This window comes from Lissotriton vulgaris, chromosome 5, assembly GCF_964263255.1.
Source record: "Lissotriton vulgaris chromosome 5, aLisVul1.2, whole genome shotgun sequence".
In the NCBI taxonomy this organism is placed as follows: Eukaryota; Metazoa; Chordata; class Amphibia; order Caudata; family Salamandridae; genus Lissotriton; species Lissotriton vulgaris.
Genome location: NC_141693.1, coordinates 1,993,728,094 through 1,993,745,027, shown reverse-complemented (window position 1 = coordinate 1,993,745,027; position 16,934 = coordinate 1,993,728,094). Strand labels below are relative to the sequence as shown.

The window sequence follows — 16,934 nt, the reverse complement described above, 5'->3', positions numbered from 1 at the left end:
CATATATTTCTTTCTGACGACTCTCTTTTGTTGTTTAAGATAACCTTCAAACTCCTCATCTCAGGCTCTTTACAACACAAGACCAATATACGGTTACCCGAGCAATTGTCTCTCCCTCCACACATCCAAAAGACAACTTCGATCAGCCCACCTCACGCTGGCCTCCGTCCCACGCATCTACAAGACCAGAATAGGAGGTTAGTCCTTTTACCTCGAAGCCAAGGCCTGGTACGGCCTCCCCCTCCACCTCAGACAAGCCCCCACATTGCCCCAGTTCAGAAAGGACCTCAAGACCTGGCTGTTCGGATGACCCCAGTACTCAACTGAATCGCCCCCCTCCCCCTCAGTGCCTTGAGAACCTCATGGGTGAGAAGTTGTGCTTTGCTAACCCTGATTGATTGATGGCACACTGGCTACACACCTGGTGCAGTGACGTAGTACAAGCTTTGTGCTTCTAAGGGTCACTAGTCTATTGAGTCCATCTCCTTCCTTGCGCTAGGGTCCATGGCACACTGGCCACGCTCCTCTTGAAGTAACTTTGTATGTGCTTTGTGCCTCTAAGGTTCGCTCTCTACAGAGCCCATCTCCTTCCTTGCACTATGGCCCTCGACACGCTGGCTACGTGCTGCATGCTTCTAAGGGTACCCAGTCTATTGACCCCTTCTCCTTCCTTTTGCTAGGGCGTATGCCACACTGGCTACACTCCTTATGCAGTGACATAGTACGAGTTCCGTTCTTCTAAGGGAAGCTAGTCTATTGAGCCCATCTCCCTCCTTGTGCTAGGGCCTATGACACGCTAGTGCATTCATGGTGTGGTGACTTGCAGGAGCTGTGTGTTTCTAAGGCTCGCCAGTCTATTGAGCCCATCTCCTTCCTTGCACTATGGCCCATGACACACTGGCTACACTCCTTATGCAGTGACATAGTACGAGTTCCGTTCTTCTAAGGGAAGCTAGTCTATTAAGCCCATCTCCCTCCTTGTGCTAGCGCCAAAGGCACACTGGCTACACTCCTGGTCAAGTGACCTTGTATGTGCTGTGTGCATAGAAGGGTAGCTAGTCTATTGAGCCAATCTCCTTTCTTGCACTAGGTCCTATGACACACTGGCTACTCTCCTGGAGCAGTGACCTTGTATGAGCTGTGAACTTCTAAGGGTCGCCAGTCTGAACCAAGAATTGATGGATATGACTCATGATAAAGTTTTCTAGCTCCTCCTATGAGCGTGGCAGCAAAGTTGAGACTCTGAGAGGTGCCTGACGAGTCTTGGGAAGTAACGCGTTCCTTTGTTCGATCCCTGAGATAACCACAGCTTGTACTTTGAGGGTGCTAGCTAGGTGTACTATTTCATTGTTCGGGAAGCCTGCGAGTAAATCGGTCTTTTATTCTATCAGTAACATGACCAAAAATTGTAGGTTGTAGGGTACTAGTCAAGTGTTGGGGAGGCCTGTGAGGAAAGAGGTCCTTTATTCAATCCATGAGATGACCATGGTGGTACTCTGAGGTGCACTAGTTGAGCCTTGGAGATATCTTTGGGTTAAGCATCCTTTATTTGATCCTTGTGATGACCGTGGTTGTACTTTAAGGTGTACTAGTTGAGTCTTGGAGAGGTCTTTGAGTTACGCATCTTTTATTCGATCCATGGGCTGACCATGGTTTTGCTTAGAGGTGTACTAGTTGAGCCTTGGAGCTGCCTCTGATGTAGGCACTCCTTTATTTGATCCATTAGATGCCTGTGGTTGTACTTTGAGGCATGCTACTTGAGACTTGGAGATGCATCTGAGTTAGGCACTCCTTAATTCGATCCATGTGATGACCATGGTTGTACTTTGAGGTGTACTATTAGAGTCTTGGAGATGCATCTGAGGTGGGCAGTCCTTTATTCAACCCATGAGATGACTATGGTTGTACATTGAGATGTACTAGTTGAGTCTTCGAGATGCCTTTGAGTTAAGCATCCTTTATTCAATTAATGTGATGACCATGGTTGCACTTTGAGGTGTACTAGTTGAGTCTTGGAGATGCATCTGAGGTGGGCAGTCCTTTATTCAACCCATGAGATGGCTATGGTTGTACATTGAGATGTACTAGTTGAATCTTGGAGATGCCTTTGAGTTAAGCATCCTTTATTCAATTAATGTGATGACCATGGTTGTACATTGAGATGTACTAGTAGAGTCTTGGAGATGCATCTGAGGTGGGCAGTCCTTTATTCAACCCATGAGATGACTATGGTTGTACATTGAGATGTACTAGTTGAGTCTTCGAGATGCCTTTGAGTTAAGCATCCTTTATTCAATTAATGTGATGACCATGGTTGCACTTTGAGGTGTACTAGTTGAGTCTTGGAGATGCATCTGAGGTGGGCAGTCCTTTATTCAATCCATGAGATGGCTATGGTTGTACTTTGAGGTGTACTATTAGAGTCTTGGAGATGCATCTGAGGTGGGCAGTCCTTTATTCAACCCATGAGATGGCTATGGTTGTACATTGAGATGTACTAGTTGAATCTTGGAGATGCCTTTGAGTTAAGCATCCTTTATTCAATTAATGTGATGACCATGGTTGCACTTTGAGGTGTACTAGTTGAGTCTTGGAGATGCATCTGAGGTGGGCAGTCCTTTATTCAATCCATGAGATGGCTATGGTTGTACTTTGAGGTGTACTATTAGAGTCTTGGAGATGCATCTGAGGTGGGCAGTCCTTTATTCAACCCATGAGATGGCTATGGTTGTACATTGAGATGTACTAGTTGAATCTTGGAGATGCCTTTGAGTTAAGCATCCTTTATTCAATTAATGTGATGACCATGGTTGTACATTGAGATGTACTAGTAGAGTCTTGGAGATGCATCTGAGGTGGGCAGTCCTTTATTTAACCCATGAGATGGCTATGGTTGTACATTGAGATGTACTAGTTGAGTCTTCGAGATGCCTTTGAGTTAAGCATCCTTATTCAATCAATGTGATGACCATGGTTGTACTTTGAGGTGTACTAGTTGAGTCTTGGAGATGCATCTGAGGTGGGCAGTCCTTTATTCAATCCATGAGATGGCTATGGTTGTACATTGAGATGTACTAGTTGAGTCTTGGAGATGCCTTTGAGTTAAGCATCCTTTATTCAATTAATGTGATGACTATGGTTGTACATTGAGATGTACGAGTTGAGTCTTGGAGATGCATCTGAGGTGGGCAGTCCTTTATTCAACCCATGACATGGCTATGGTTGTACATTGAGATGTACTAGTTGAGTTTTAGACATGTCTCTGCTAGTTGATTCTTGGGGAGGTCAGAAGTGAATCAGTCCTTTATTCGATCCAAGTGATGAACAAAGCTTTTACCCTGAGGTGCTTGTCAAGTCGTGTAAAAGCCTCCTAAGTTGAGATCAGTGTATTAAACTAGGGGCACGTTCAAAGGCATTAAACAGGACAAGAACATAGGGACCTGATCACATGATGGTCTCAAAGGATGGGAGATTCTACAGGACTGAAGTCTGGAAGCAATCGTCGTGTATGGAAAATGATTCCAGGTGCACGCTGGAGGTACCAGTACAACAAGCTGGGACAGCATTCAGTGGGGAAGCAGTCAAATAGGCGGTGTTCATTGACAATGTCTTGTATTTGGGGCTGACACAGTATCTGCAAGCTTTTGCGAGTTATCAAGGTTGTCAAGGAATAGAACATGGGCGTTTCTTTACCTGGGTAATTTTCTTATCAACTTACAGTTTCTCTACTATACACCTGTTGAGGTTGAATGATTAGAGTTTCCTGGATAGATTGGGCTTATATATTAAGTTGTCACAATATACACAAAAAGAAAAGAAAAGGATGGTGAAGAGTTTGTTTTTGATTGGGGACACTTCAAGGAACAGTGACTCAGATGGGCCAGTGATATGGTACATGAGGAGGAAGAACTGAAACAATGAGGTATGTAAGGATTTAAAGCTCTGCCTATTAAGTTTTCCACATGTAGAACTAAGCATGTTTTGTTCAACAAGTTCAGCCTGTTATGAGCGTGGACGTAGGTACACGTCAATCCATACCTTGCCATCATCTATATAATCAGCAGCCTCTGCAGCCAATGGAGATGTGTCGCTCTCAAGGAAGTCCTGGCGTCTCAGGTGTGTTGCTTTCAGCTGATGAGCGAGGAGTTTTGCCTGTGGAAAAGAAAACATTGATCTCAACACTTCAATGGAAAGATGATTTCATGACAAGGTGCAATTGAGCGGTATCTTTGGCGTATCACTCGTATCCATACACTATCATTCTAGTAGTTTATGCAGAGTGTGCCTGGTGTCTCTGAAATGGAAGATAAAGTTCAACAGAGCTGCATGTCTAGTTTTCAGATACAAAACAAGGCTTTGATTCCAGAGTATACCAGCCAGAAGTAGTTTACTGACTTTACTAGCCCATTTGAGGATGTCTTTACGCAAGCAGTGCAAGGCGCATGCCATGGACAGCAGTACAGAAACCTCCTGACATTGCCAGAGTCAGAATTTAGAAACCAGCTGTACACGATACCCCTGGAACTGACCATCCAGAAGGCAGTGACCTTTGCATACAGGAGAGGTAAGATGTGGTCTAGTAGTTATGTGGCAATGTCATCTAGCAGTTGAGATGTTGTCTAGTATTTAGTTGCAGGCTAATGTTTAAGTCGGACTAGTAGTTGTGTTCAGGGGAATTCAAGTGGTCATTTATTTATTTATTTATTTATTTAAAAGGTTTTATGTAGCCCGAACATGACTTATGGGGGTTTCAGAGCGCTTTACAATTTAGCAATCATAATAGGTATGGGGAAGTAACAGCAAATCAACAAAACAACATACAATCATAGCAGTCTCATAGAAATCAGCGAGTTCTCAAGAGCTTTGGAAGCCAGGGTTCTAAGGCAGAAGTTTATTCATCAATATAGTTTTAACTTCCTTTTTGAAAAAGGCAATAGGGGATTCAGTCTATTTCGAGGCCAAGACTGAGATATCATCTAGTGGCTACGTTGAGAATTGGTTTAGTTGTTATTTTGACACATGGGGCCTGATTTGTAAAGGTAAACACACTTTTGTTTAAGTTTAAGATTAAGATTGTTTGCTATTCAGAAGAACAAGTTACTTACCTTTGGTAATGCTTTTTCTGGTAGATAGGGTATCTGCCTGTGGATTCCTCACCTTGTGAATACCCCCTTGCATCAGCAACATTCGGAAATTCTTTTTTGTAGCTTCGCGCCGACGTGGACGACGTCAGAGGCACGGCATCGCGTGTGACTCCGCTGACGTCACCGACACCGTAATAGGCCCACGCCGGCGTGATGACATCAGTTTCGCCCTTTTTTCCGTGCCTTCGAGGCATACGCACGGACCAATACACAGTATACACAGTATATAAATGTCAAGATAACACACACAGTGTGAAGCAAGTGCAGGAAAGCAATTGAAATAAAACATTTCCTTGACAATAAAATATATATACACATTACAACACAGTAACTCAGGTATAGAAGAGAGCACAACGGGGAGGCGGGTGGGTCAGTGAGGAATCCACAGGCAGATACTGTATCTACCAGAAAAAGCGTTACCGAAGGTAAGTAACTTGTTCTTCTGATAGATACATCTGCCAGTGGATTGCTCACCTTGTGAATAGAGTCCCACAGCAGTCCCCACTCCCGGAGGAGGGTGTCCACTCTCTTATACCAGAAAATCCTAGAGGACAGAGCGCGCAAAGTGGCCGTCCCTCCTCACCTCAGCATCCAAGCAGTAATGCTTAGCAAAAGTGTTGAGGGAGGCCCAAGTAGCCGCCCTACAAATGTCATCAACCGGAACACGCCTAGACAAAGCATATGTTGGTTGACTTTGCTCTAGTAGAGGGAGCTCTTATACCCTCTGGAGGGTCCCTAAGCGCCAAGGAGTAGCAGATCTTGATGCATAGAATAATCCATCTTGAAAGAGTGCACTTGTTCACCGCTCTTCCTTTCTTGCTGCCAGCAAACCCAACAAAGAGCTGGTCATCGGGGAGGAGCTACGACGGCAAACAAGATGGCTGCTTAGGCTCCCGGCTCCGCCAACCTCCCTATCCCGCCGCAAGATCCTGCACAATATCCTGATTTTACGCCCAGCCCCTGCGTGCATGAACTGTTCCTCACTCCGATGGTGAAATCCGGAAATTTTTGTTGGCCGGTTTCACAGAGTTACGCCGAGTTGAAGATTGTGGCCTACTCCAGCGGTGAAGCCGGGGCCTCGAGTATCTGCATGGCTGGGTGGTAGTGCAACAACAACGGCTGAGAGACCCAGGCAGTGTCCAGTCGATCGTAGTGGAGGCTTCTTTTGTGCCCGAAATTGGCAGCGATTGTTCTCTTTGCTCAGCATTGATGGAGAGGTGACCTTGCTTGCTACCGACGGTGGGTGGGGAATCCCGTCCCGCGGACCCGGTGCTGGCTCCCTCCGGGGTTCGGAGGGTCGGGGGCCCTGGCCCGCGGCGTCAAGCCGGGTGATCGTGGCTGTGGAGAACGACGGGTCACCGTCCACGCTTGCCCTCTCGTGATCCCGCCTGTCCCCCCCGGAGACACCAATTCACGTGGGGAGGTGATTGAGACTGGTTTCGGGCGTGAGACTATGGATCGAATGTGTCTGAGCCGTCGCTGAGGTCACTGTTGGCAGAACTCTGGGCGTTTCACTCACAAGTGACTGTCTCAATGACTAAAATGGATGCAAGCCTATCTGGGTTGCTACTTATTGTACCGGACCCTGCCCCACTATTGGAACAGCAATCTGCAGCCATTCAAGCCGCGGCCATTTTGACTCACTGCGAGGACCCCGTGGGGAAGCGAGTATTGGAACCATCGGATGAAGCCCTGGAAGATGGTGTCCCAGAGGTCGTGAGTGTGCTACCGCACCTTCCACCGTTATTGACTTTGGAGGTATTGACTGGCGTCCTACCCCAGGAGACTTGTGTTGTAGACTCTTCTTTCATCTTGTGGTCGTCTCCCCCCTTTTTGGAGACGTTACGACCCCGGGACAAGGAACATCGGGACTGTCTAGTTGGGAGAGGGAGACTTCCTGCGCCTGAAGCTCTCATGGACTTACTTGCTGCAAGTGGTAACGGATTGACTCTTGATGACTTCCCTCTCCTCTATGACTCGTTTGTATGCCTTTGGGACCGCTGGGGAGGGTTCGTGAGCTGGTTCGGAAGGGTCAGGGTTAAGATCAATCAACTTGTGACGGTTTGGAATGGTATTATGACTGTTCGATCTGCAATGGCTTGATTTAAGAGGCTGGGCGGTGTAATTTCTTGTATAAGGGTCGCTCTACATCTGTCTCTTTGCGATAGGGGGTGTCTATTTCTGGCGGGGGACTAAGGGGCTGGGAGCACGTACAAATAGGCCCTCCTCCACTCTTCTTCTTCTTTTGCCTTCTTTTAGGGTTTTAGTTACTTAGGGCGACAGGCACGCTGCTAGTGGGGTTGGGCTATAGCCATCGTACGGGGTGCAGGGTGGCGGGTTGGAGGGGGGGCGGGGTTTATTTTGCCTTTCTTATTTTCTATGGCCTTTTTCTCCCTTCCCTTTCTTTCCTTTCGGGTCAATATCTGTGTTTTGGAATTTTGTGCTCATGCTTCATACGTTAATTGAACTTCCGGGTGGGCAGGCTCTGGGAACCGGCACTTACGAAACTGTAAACTGTATTGTTGTTTACTTCGATCCATAAGCATTGGCGCCAGGGTTCCTCATATGGTTGTTTCTAGACGTATATCCTGTTTCTTGGTCTGTCCCCCGTCTCCTTTTGTTTGATTGTATGGCACTTGATCCGTCTATTTAGATAATGTAAAATGAAACCTTTAATATATCCTGTGACCTATTCATGCGTTCCAATATAAGTTTAATCCTGAATCGCTGCCGGACCTCAGGGCTGTCGGCTGATGAGCTGTGTTATGCCGTGATATGCTTGGTTCCAATTATGACTAGCGGCCAGCCCCTGCAGTTGTAGGCCCATACTTGTACTTTCTGAATGTTGCAATAAAGGTTTAAAAAAAAAAAAAAAGAGCTGGTCATCCACACGATATTCTTTTGTCCTATCGAGATAAAAGCTCACCGCCCTTTTAGGGTCCAGACGGTGTAGCCTCTCCTCCTCCTTGGAAGGGTGAGGGGGAGGATAGAAAGTAGGAAGGGTAATAGACTGTCCTAGATGGAAGGGAGTCACCACCTTCGGCAGAAAAGCAGCCCTGGTCCTAAGAACCATTCATTCAGCATGAATGGTCAAGAATGGGGGCTTTGAACTAAGAGCTTGAAGCTCACTTACCCTCCTTGCCGAGGTAATTGCGACCAGGAAGACCGTCTTGAAAGACAAAAGTCTCATGGGACACTTATGCAAGGGTTCAAAGGGAGAACCCATCAAGTAGGTGAAGACACAATAAAGGGAGTAGGAGGGAATTTATTAGTGAGACCCTTCAGAAACCTTAAAACCACAGGAGATTTGAAAAGAGATGGCTGATCCGGCAAACAGAGAAATGCTGACAATGCCGAAAGATAACCCTTGACTATAGGCACAGCTAACCCTTGCTGCGCCAAAGAAAGAGCAAACTGCAGTTTATCAGGGTCAACAGATTGCTCTCCACACCAAGAGACAAATTTAGACCATCTGTACGAATAGATAGATTTAGTGGAGTCACGTCTGACCGAAAGAATGACATCCACTACATTGTGTGGGAGAGAAAAGGAATTCAGGTTGCCCCGTTCAATCTCCAGTCATGAAGGTATAAGATCTGGAGGTAGGGGTGTAGAATCTGCCCTGAAATGGAGACAGAGCGGCGTACCACACCCTTCTTGGCAATCCGGGGCGACCAATATAACTTGGACCCGGTCTTGGCGAATCTTCCTCAGAACCCGAGGAATTAAGGGTATGGGAGGAAACGCGTAAAGGAGATGTGAGTCCCAACTCAACTGAAACGCGTCCCCCAAAGCTCCCTGCATCGGATACTGGAGACTGCAAAACGACGGGCATTGAGCATTCTCGCGAGTGGCGAACAAATTCACCTGAGGAGTTCCCCATGTCCGAAAGACGTAAGGAACTACCTCCGGATGGAGCCTCCACTCGTCGTCTGCTGAGAACTGCCGACTGAGACTGTCTGCACGCACGTTCAGAACTCCGGCCAGATGATTTGCCATCAGACAAATCTGATGGTCCTGAACCCAGGACCAGAGACACAGAGCCTCTCTGCAGAGACACTGCGACCCTACTCCTCCCTGTTTGTTGACATATCACATCGCGGTGGTGTTGTCCATCAGGACTTGAACCGACCGACCGCGAAGGGAAGGGAGGAAGGCCTTGAGTGCCAAACGTATCGCCCGCAATTCCAGAAGTTTGATGTGAAGCAACCTTTCCTCTGGAGACCAAAGACCCTTGACCTCCAGATCCCCCAGATGAGCACCCCACCCTAGAGTGGATGCATCCGTTATCACTGTGGCCACAGCTGGAGGCAGTTGAAAGGGCTTCCCTTGAGACAGGTTGCCTTCCACTCCCAACCAAGTCAGATCTGCTGCAGTTTCTCTGGAGATCCTCACAGACTCCCTGAGATCTCCGTTGTGTTGATATCACTGCCTGCGGAGGCACATCTGGAGCGCCCTCATGTGCCAGCGTGCATGGTTGACCAACAGAATGCAGGAAGCCATCAGACCGAGCAGGCGAAGGACCTTCAGGACTGGAGCGACAGCTCCATTGTGAAATAAAGGAATCATCTCCTATATGTCGCAAATCCCTTGAGGTGGAGGGAATGCACGACACACAGTTGTGTCCAGTACCGCACCTATTAACAGGTTGCGCTAAGAGGGCACCAGGTGAGATTTGGGTACATTTATCGAAAAACCCAACCTGTGTAACAACTGAGTTGTTTCTTGCGGATGATGGAGCACTATCTCTGGAGACTCGGCTTTGATCAGTCAATCGTCCAGATAGGGGAATACCAGTATCCCCGATCTTCTGAGATGCGCCGCCACCACAGCCATCACCTTGGTGAAAACTCGAGGCGCAATCGTAAGACCAAACGGTAGGACCACAAACTGATAGTGCTGTGAACCCACCGTAAAATGGAGAAACTTCCTGTGCGACCACAGGATAGGGATGTGAAAATATGCATCCTGCAAGTCTATTGACACCATCCAGTCTTCTTCCACCAGCGCCTGAAGAACCTGTGCAAGGGTGAGCATCTTGAACTTCTCCTGTTTTAGGTAAAGGTTCAAGATCCTGAGATCCAGCATTGGACGAAGTCTGCCATCCTTCTTGGGTATCAGGAAATACCGGGAGTAGCATCCCTGACCCCTTTCCTGCTCTGGAACCAACTGTATCGCACCCTTCCTTAACAGTGTCTGAAATTCATCCTGCAGGAGTAACAGGTGTTCCTCTGTGCAAAACCCTTGGCAAGGAGGGTAATTTGGAGGGAATTCCCGAAAGGGAAGAGCATACCCATTTTCTACGAGATTGAGAACCCAAAGATCTGCTGTAACCGATTCCAGATCCCTAAGAAAATAGGTAAGCCGACCCCCTACAGGACCCGCATGATCCTGAATGGCGGATCTAGGGCTGCTTTTCTGTGGCTGGGGGGTTGGAAGAGGTGGAGGAGATGGAGGCTTGACGTCCTCGAGGACGAGCTCTTTGCTTACCCCTGTAAGACTTGTACAGGGGATTTTGCTGCTGCTGCTGCTGCTGTTGGCCTTGCCGGGAGGGACGAAAAGAAGAGCGTCCAAACCCTCTATACCTTTTGGTAGAAGAACCTCCGGAGTGTAGCCCCAAAGATTTGGCAGTAGCCCTACTGTCCTTAAATCTTTCTAAAGCTGCGTCAGCTTTTTTCAATAAAAGTCCAACACCATCTAAAGGTTGATCCATTAATGCAGCCTGAACGTCCGCCGAAAAGTCCGATGACTTCAGCCAGGCAGATCTCCTAGAGGCAACAGCGGTTCCCATCATGCGAGCAACCGAATCAACAGTGTCCAGCCCACTCTGGATCACCTGGCGTGCAGCCGCCTGTGCATCAGACAACACCTCCTCAAAATCCTTCTTGCTGTCATCAGGGATTTTAGGAGCCAACAGACGCAACAAATCCATTAGGGCATGAATGTATCTTCCCATAAGACAAGTGGCATTGGTTGACTTTAAAGCCATACTTGCTGAAGAAAAGGACTTCTTTGCAGTCTGATCCTGTTTCTTGGCTTCCTTCTCCCCAGGTACTTGAGGGAAAGCACCCACAGTATTTTTAGAACAGGCTGCCTGAATAACCAAACTTTCAGGCAAAGGATGCGTGGTTAAAAATTCAGGGTCCACAGGTGCAACTCTATACCTCCTTGCAACACTTTTAGACACTGCAGGAGCTGTCAGAGGTTTGTTCCAAACCTCCAAACTAGGCTCAGTTAAAGCCTCATTAAAAGGAAGCAACGGCTCAGTCACAGAACTTGGGGAATGGAGAACCTCAGTGAAGAGATTAGATTTAAATTCCACCGTAGGCAGTCAAATTTAAAAGTTCTGCAGCCTTCCTCATGACTATGTGGTATGGCTTAACATCCTTTGAAGCGGCATCAGAGACAGATAGCAGCTCCCATTCAGGAGAAAGTTCCAGACTACTAGCTTCTCCTAGATCTTCAAAACAATCATCCTGAAGCTCACCTTCCTCCATCTCAGCCTCAGCCTCCCTATATCTTTGTTCTTCCAAGAGGCGCTGAGCATCACTCCTGGATCTCTCCTTCAACAGCTGCGCCGATGGATCTGTAAATGACTCTGACGGCACCTGAATCGATGCTGGAATAGACGTCGGGATCGAATCCGTAGGCCCAGGGTGCTGTTCTCGAGGTCGACTCGGGGTAGGCGACGTCGGTATAGGCGTCGACAACCTCGGCGGCGCCAAGCATTGCCAAGGCGGCGTTGGAGCCGGCATAAAAGGCATAAAGGGAGCTGGAGCAAAGGAGTGAGGAACTCCTAAATTAAAAGCCAGGGGACCCATAGGACCCGAAGGTGCACCAGAGGGGAACCATTCTCTGGAATAGACACCACAGATAGCATTCAAGATTGCAGAAGGGTGGGGGGGCGTGGCTAGCAGCCAAGCATGGCGGCCGCATAGAGTGAGAGCTCCCGAGGGCACTGCAGCCTTCCATTATATCCGACACAATTATCCGCTACCAAGCACGCCTGAAGCGGCGGCGTTCGAGTCCGGGACCAAAGCGGTGTCACCGGTCCAATTTTCAAAGAAATCGGTGCACCGGAGCCTGAGTTACATCGTGTGGCGAGTTGGGGCCTACGGCCGGTGGAGCAACACCGGCCTTGCGTGCCATCCGGGCCCCGGCGGAAGTGCAGCGGAGCCGGCCAAGTGAAGTGAACGCACCCCGGTACCTGCCGGACAACTCCGAACAAGCCTGACACTCCTGGCGACATCATCCGGTGGCACCCGGACTGCCGCGACCACCAAGCGGGACCTGAGCAGCACAGAGGTCAGTGCGACCCCAGCCTTGGCCGCGCGGAGCGGGGCCGACATCTTGCACCCCCCCCCCCCACGACAGCCTAACGGGCGGCACAACACTGCGGAGGGCATCATCGGACACCGCGTGACAGCGGGGGAACAGTAGACACGAGTACCACCCCAGACCTAAGGTCAGAAAAGTCGGTGCCCCAGGGGGACGACACCCTACCGGACATAAGCGCGGGAGCTCAGGGGGGACCCTCAGGGCCCGCATCCTACTAGACGCAACCAGCAGCACCGACACTGAGGCAGTGACCCGGCACACGGCGGCCTGTCCAGTGTGCGGGGGGGCGGCTGCCCGGGCCCGACACCTATACTAGCCGCTGTGATAGAGAGAGACAGAACAGCACGGGAGAACGAGAGTGGGGGTCGCAGTGGCCGCTCCATCCCTGAGGGAGAGTATCGGGGGCAACGACACGAAACACACCAGCGGCTCACCGGATCCCACGCAAACAACCAGTGAGACTTACACAGACAGCGGGGGGCACTCTGCCCACCTCCCACCGACCTACTATTCTCTGGCTGATACCTACTAACGGAGACTTCAGACGACACGCAGGTCACGATTGCGTAAGACATATATCTGGACCTCGCAGACCCCAACACCATGGCGGGTAAAGGCCTCAGGAGCGGATCCACGCAGGCTAAACTGGATAAATTCGCCTATGGCCACCAGGGACAACCGCAAACTACAGGGCGACCCTCCACAGGGCATGCCCAGGAAGCAGAAAAAACGACGAAAATAACGCTGGAAGACATCATGAGAACACTCTCAGAAGTGAAAACTACAGTGGGCGCCATCTCCTCAGAAGTCTCCCTGCTGCGAGCGGACTTTCACAAAATGGCGGAGAGGGTGTCGCAGGTGGAAGTGGTCACAAAATCACTCGTGGAAGACACCTCAGAGCTCCAAGTGGCCATGGAAAGGATGCAAAAGGTCACCAAGCTCCTGCACGACAAGCTGGACGACCAGGAAGGGCGTTCGCGACGCAACAACGTACGTATCCTTGGGCTTCCAGAGACGGAAGGAAAAGGGGCCATGGACCTCTATATAGAAGACCTCATCAAGAGCAAACTCCAGCCCAAAGGCCTGTCTCACTTCTTCTCGGTGGAGAGAGCGCACAGAGTCCCGGGGGGCCCGCCCAAGACGGGGGCAGCTCCAAGACCGGTGCTAGCCCGGCTCTTCAATTTCAGAGACAGGGACGCAATTTTGCAGGCGGCAAGGAATTCACCACCAGTGCGGATTCAAAATGCAACCCTAGCGTTTTTCCCAGACTACACGGCAGAAGTGGCCAGGCGACGCAAGTCCTTCACGGAGGTTAAAAAGGCACTACGCGACAGGGAACTGCCGTACTCCATGATGTTCCCTGCTAAACTACGGATAGTGGCCGAGGGGAAGACCTGGTTCTTTGACACGCCAGAGGTGGCTCAAGAATGGCTGGAGGGCTGGAGACCAGCAGGGCAGCGGCACCGCTCACAGCGAGACCGACCGCGACACCGTACTGAAAAGACACCACCCAGTCAGTCCTCCCAACTACCACATCAGGGAGGCGAGGAAGAAGTAGAATCAGACCTTGAAAGGGATCCGCTAGACTCTGGACAATTGGCTCCGGTATGACAATGAACTGTATTGTTTTCGAGACTGTGTGAGCCGCGGTGCCGTGGCTCGGACGCGGCTGAGTAGGGTGGGCACAGGCGGTGCCCAGAGGGGACTCACCAACCCTACGAGCAAGTAAGATGACTAGGGGAGGGCTAAAGCACTCTGCACAGTTGGGGAAGCGGGCGGGAGTTTGTCCGTGGAGCAGGGTAGCAGGGAGGGGGGATGGGATTGAAGTTTTCATGTTGGAATGCTTAATTTTATTTGTAGTCATCGTTCAACACCTACATTGTACTGTCACCCTGACATCTGTATATCTCCTACGCAGCACGACACAAGTCGACACATGGGTTACGCCACAGCACACGTTGTGTGCAAGACTCCCTCATCAGCCTAATGGCCAGGCCACTTAATCACACGCCTGCCGAGGGCTCCTCCACAGCCGGGGGGACTCCCCCACTACGCATACTGACATGAATGTCCGGGGCCTGGGTGACAAAATCAAGAGAGGCTTGGTCCTCCAGGCCATAAAACGACAGAACCCAGATGTGGTCCTCCTACAAGAAACCCACCTCACGGGGTCCACCTGCAAAGCCCTAGACAGACGTGGCTACACAATGGCAGTACACGCAGCCTTCACTACTGGCTCCAGGGGAACAGGCATACTAGTGAGAAAATCTTCCCCTTTATGGTAACACACCGTGTGGCGGATGACCAGGGTCGCTTTGCCGCGGTCCATGGGCAGTGGGAGGGCAGGGCTCTAAACGTGATATCAGTATATATTCCCCCAGCCCTACACTCTGTGGCCCTACCAGCACTGGGCAAATTCCTTCTTGATCTCCCCGATGGCGACACGATCGTTGGGGGGGACTTTAACGCAGTCATGGATCCACTTACGGACACCTTTCCCTCCAGAACCCGGCCACGAGGTACTACACCACTGTCGGACTTTGCAGAAGCCCTAGGCCTTATGGACCTCTGGCGACAGTTGCACGCCGAGGCCACCCAATACACTTACTACTCGGCGGTACATAATAGCTTATCTCGCATAGATTACTTCATGGCACTGGGTTTGGGACTGGATATGGTAGACAAGGTGGACACACTACCCAGGGGGATCTCAGACCACTCTCCAATTGTCCTATCGCTCACCACCGGAGGGAAACGAAATGCTCGACTCTACCCAATCTACCCCAATTTTTTAAAAATCCCCAAGATCCGAAAGAAGCTCAAACTGGTGACAACGCAGTATTTTGCTGAAAACACAGGCACGGTGGAGTCACCTTCCACCCTATGGGAGGCGTACAAAACAGTCCTCAGGGGGGCGGCCATTGCAGCGATTACGGGACACAAACGGGACTCACGAAAGGAACTCACAGATCTGGAACTTGCACTCGACACGGCCAACAACGCCCATATGACAGACCCCTCCCCGTCCGCGACACACACCCTCATGGTTCGGCAGCAACAATACCTAGCTCACCTCAAAACGACGGAGAAAGGGTATATCGCAAACACTAGACATAGAATTTACGATGTGGGCGACAAAGCAGGTCGTATGCTGGCCTGGCTAGACAAGAGAGGGAATGGAGCGAGAGGTATTCATAGGCTCAACACAGAGGAGGGGCGGACACTGGTGCACCCAGAAGAAATAGTTTGCGAATTAGCTCGACACTATCAGGCAATATACACACCAGAACGGAGGGTCACACGACAAATGGCGACGGCAACACTCGCGGACATTACCATCCCCAGCATTGCACAAGAAGATAGAGACACCTTAGAACTAGACCCGACGGAGGAAGAAATCCAGCTGGCGATCCAGGCGTTACAGTCCGGTAAAGCACTAGGCCCTAATGGGATACCGGTGGAGTGGTACAAGTCCATGGCTCCAGACCTCAGTGCCCCATTACTGGCCATGTATTTAGAGAGTAGGGACAGACTAGAGCTGCCGCTGGATCAACGCACGGCCACGATTGTAACAATACCCAAGCCGGGGAAACCCCCGACAGAGTGCACCTCGTACCGCCCGATATCATTATTGAACATCGAGGCCAAGATACTAGCTAAACTTCTGGCTACCCGCTTGCTGCCCCACCTCAGTACCTTAATCCACCCTGATCAATCGGGCTTTATGCCCCACCGAAGCACTGCGATGAATCTCAGAAGAGTCCACGGAGTGTTAGCCCGAACGCACCTCCTCACGGAGCAGGCTGTGATCCTCTCTCTCGACGCCAAAATGAACACCTCTTCGTGGTACTGGAACGCATGGGATTTGGGCCGAAATACATAACGTGGATACGGTTGCTTTATACAAAACCCGTCGCACAGGTGGTGGCCAATGGCCACACGTCACCGAGATTCCCTCTGGGCAGGGGGACTAGACAGGGCTGCCCCCTGTCCCCCCTGCTCTTCGCACTGGTGCTTGAACCCTTGGCCATCCAGATCAGATCAACACCCCTGTTCGCAGGCATCAAATGGGAGGAGGGGTGGGAGGACAAAGTCTCGCTATACGCAGACGACATGCTCATCTACATGACCGCACCCGAGACCGGCATCCCAGCCCTACTAGACCTCTGTGACACGCATGAGCGCACATCGGGCTACACTCTCAACTGGTCGAAATCCACCATATATCCGTTGAAAGGCCCGGCGCCGAGACTGCAGGGGAACTGTCCACTGCTTACGACATCGGCCTCTTTCAAATACTTAGGTATTATCATCACGAGCGGGGAAGCAGAATTTTTTGTGAATAACCTAAAACCACCCATAGATCGCCTGCGAGCAGATGTTAAACATTGGGCAGCCCTCCCCCTGACCCTACTGGGCAGGGCGGCATTGTACAAGATGATGGCCCTCCCG

General features: G+C 50.2%; 1 protein-coding gene across 1 annotated transcript in view; it reads right to left on the bottom strand.

The window, feature by feature from the left end:
• AK8 (adenylate kinase 8) overlaps nucleotides 1–16,934 on the bottom strand; it is an 841,444-nt gene that overhangs the window by 610,534 nt on the left and 213,976 nt on the right. Inside the window, exon 4 of the mRNA XM_086924758.1 lies at nucleotides 4,039–4,152. Within this exon, the coding sequence (XP_086780884.1) occupies nucleotides 4,039–4,152 (114 nt within the window). The remainder of the gene's footprint in view (nucleotides 1–4,038; nucleotides 4,153–16,934) is intronic.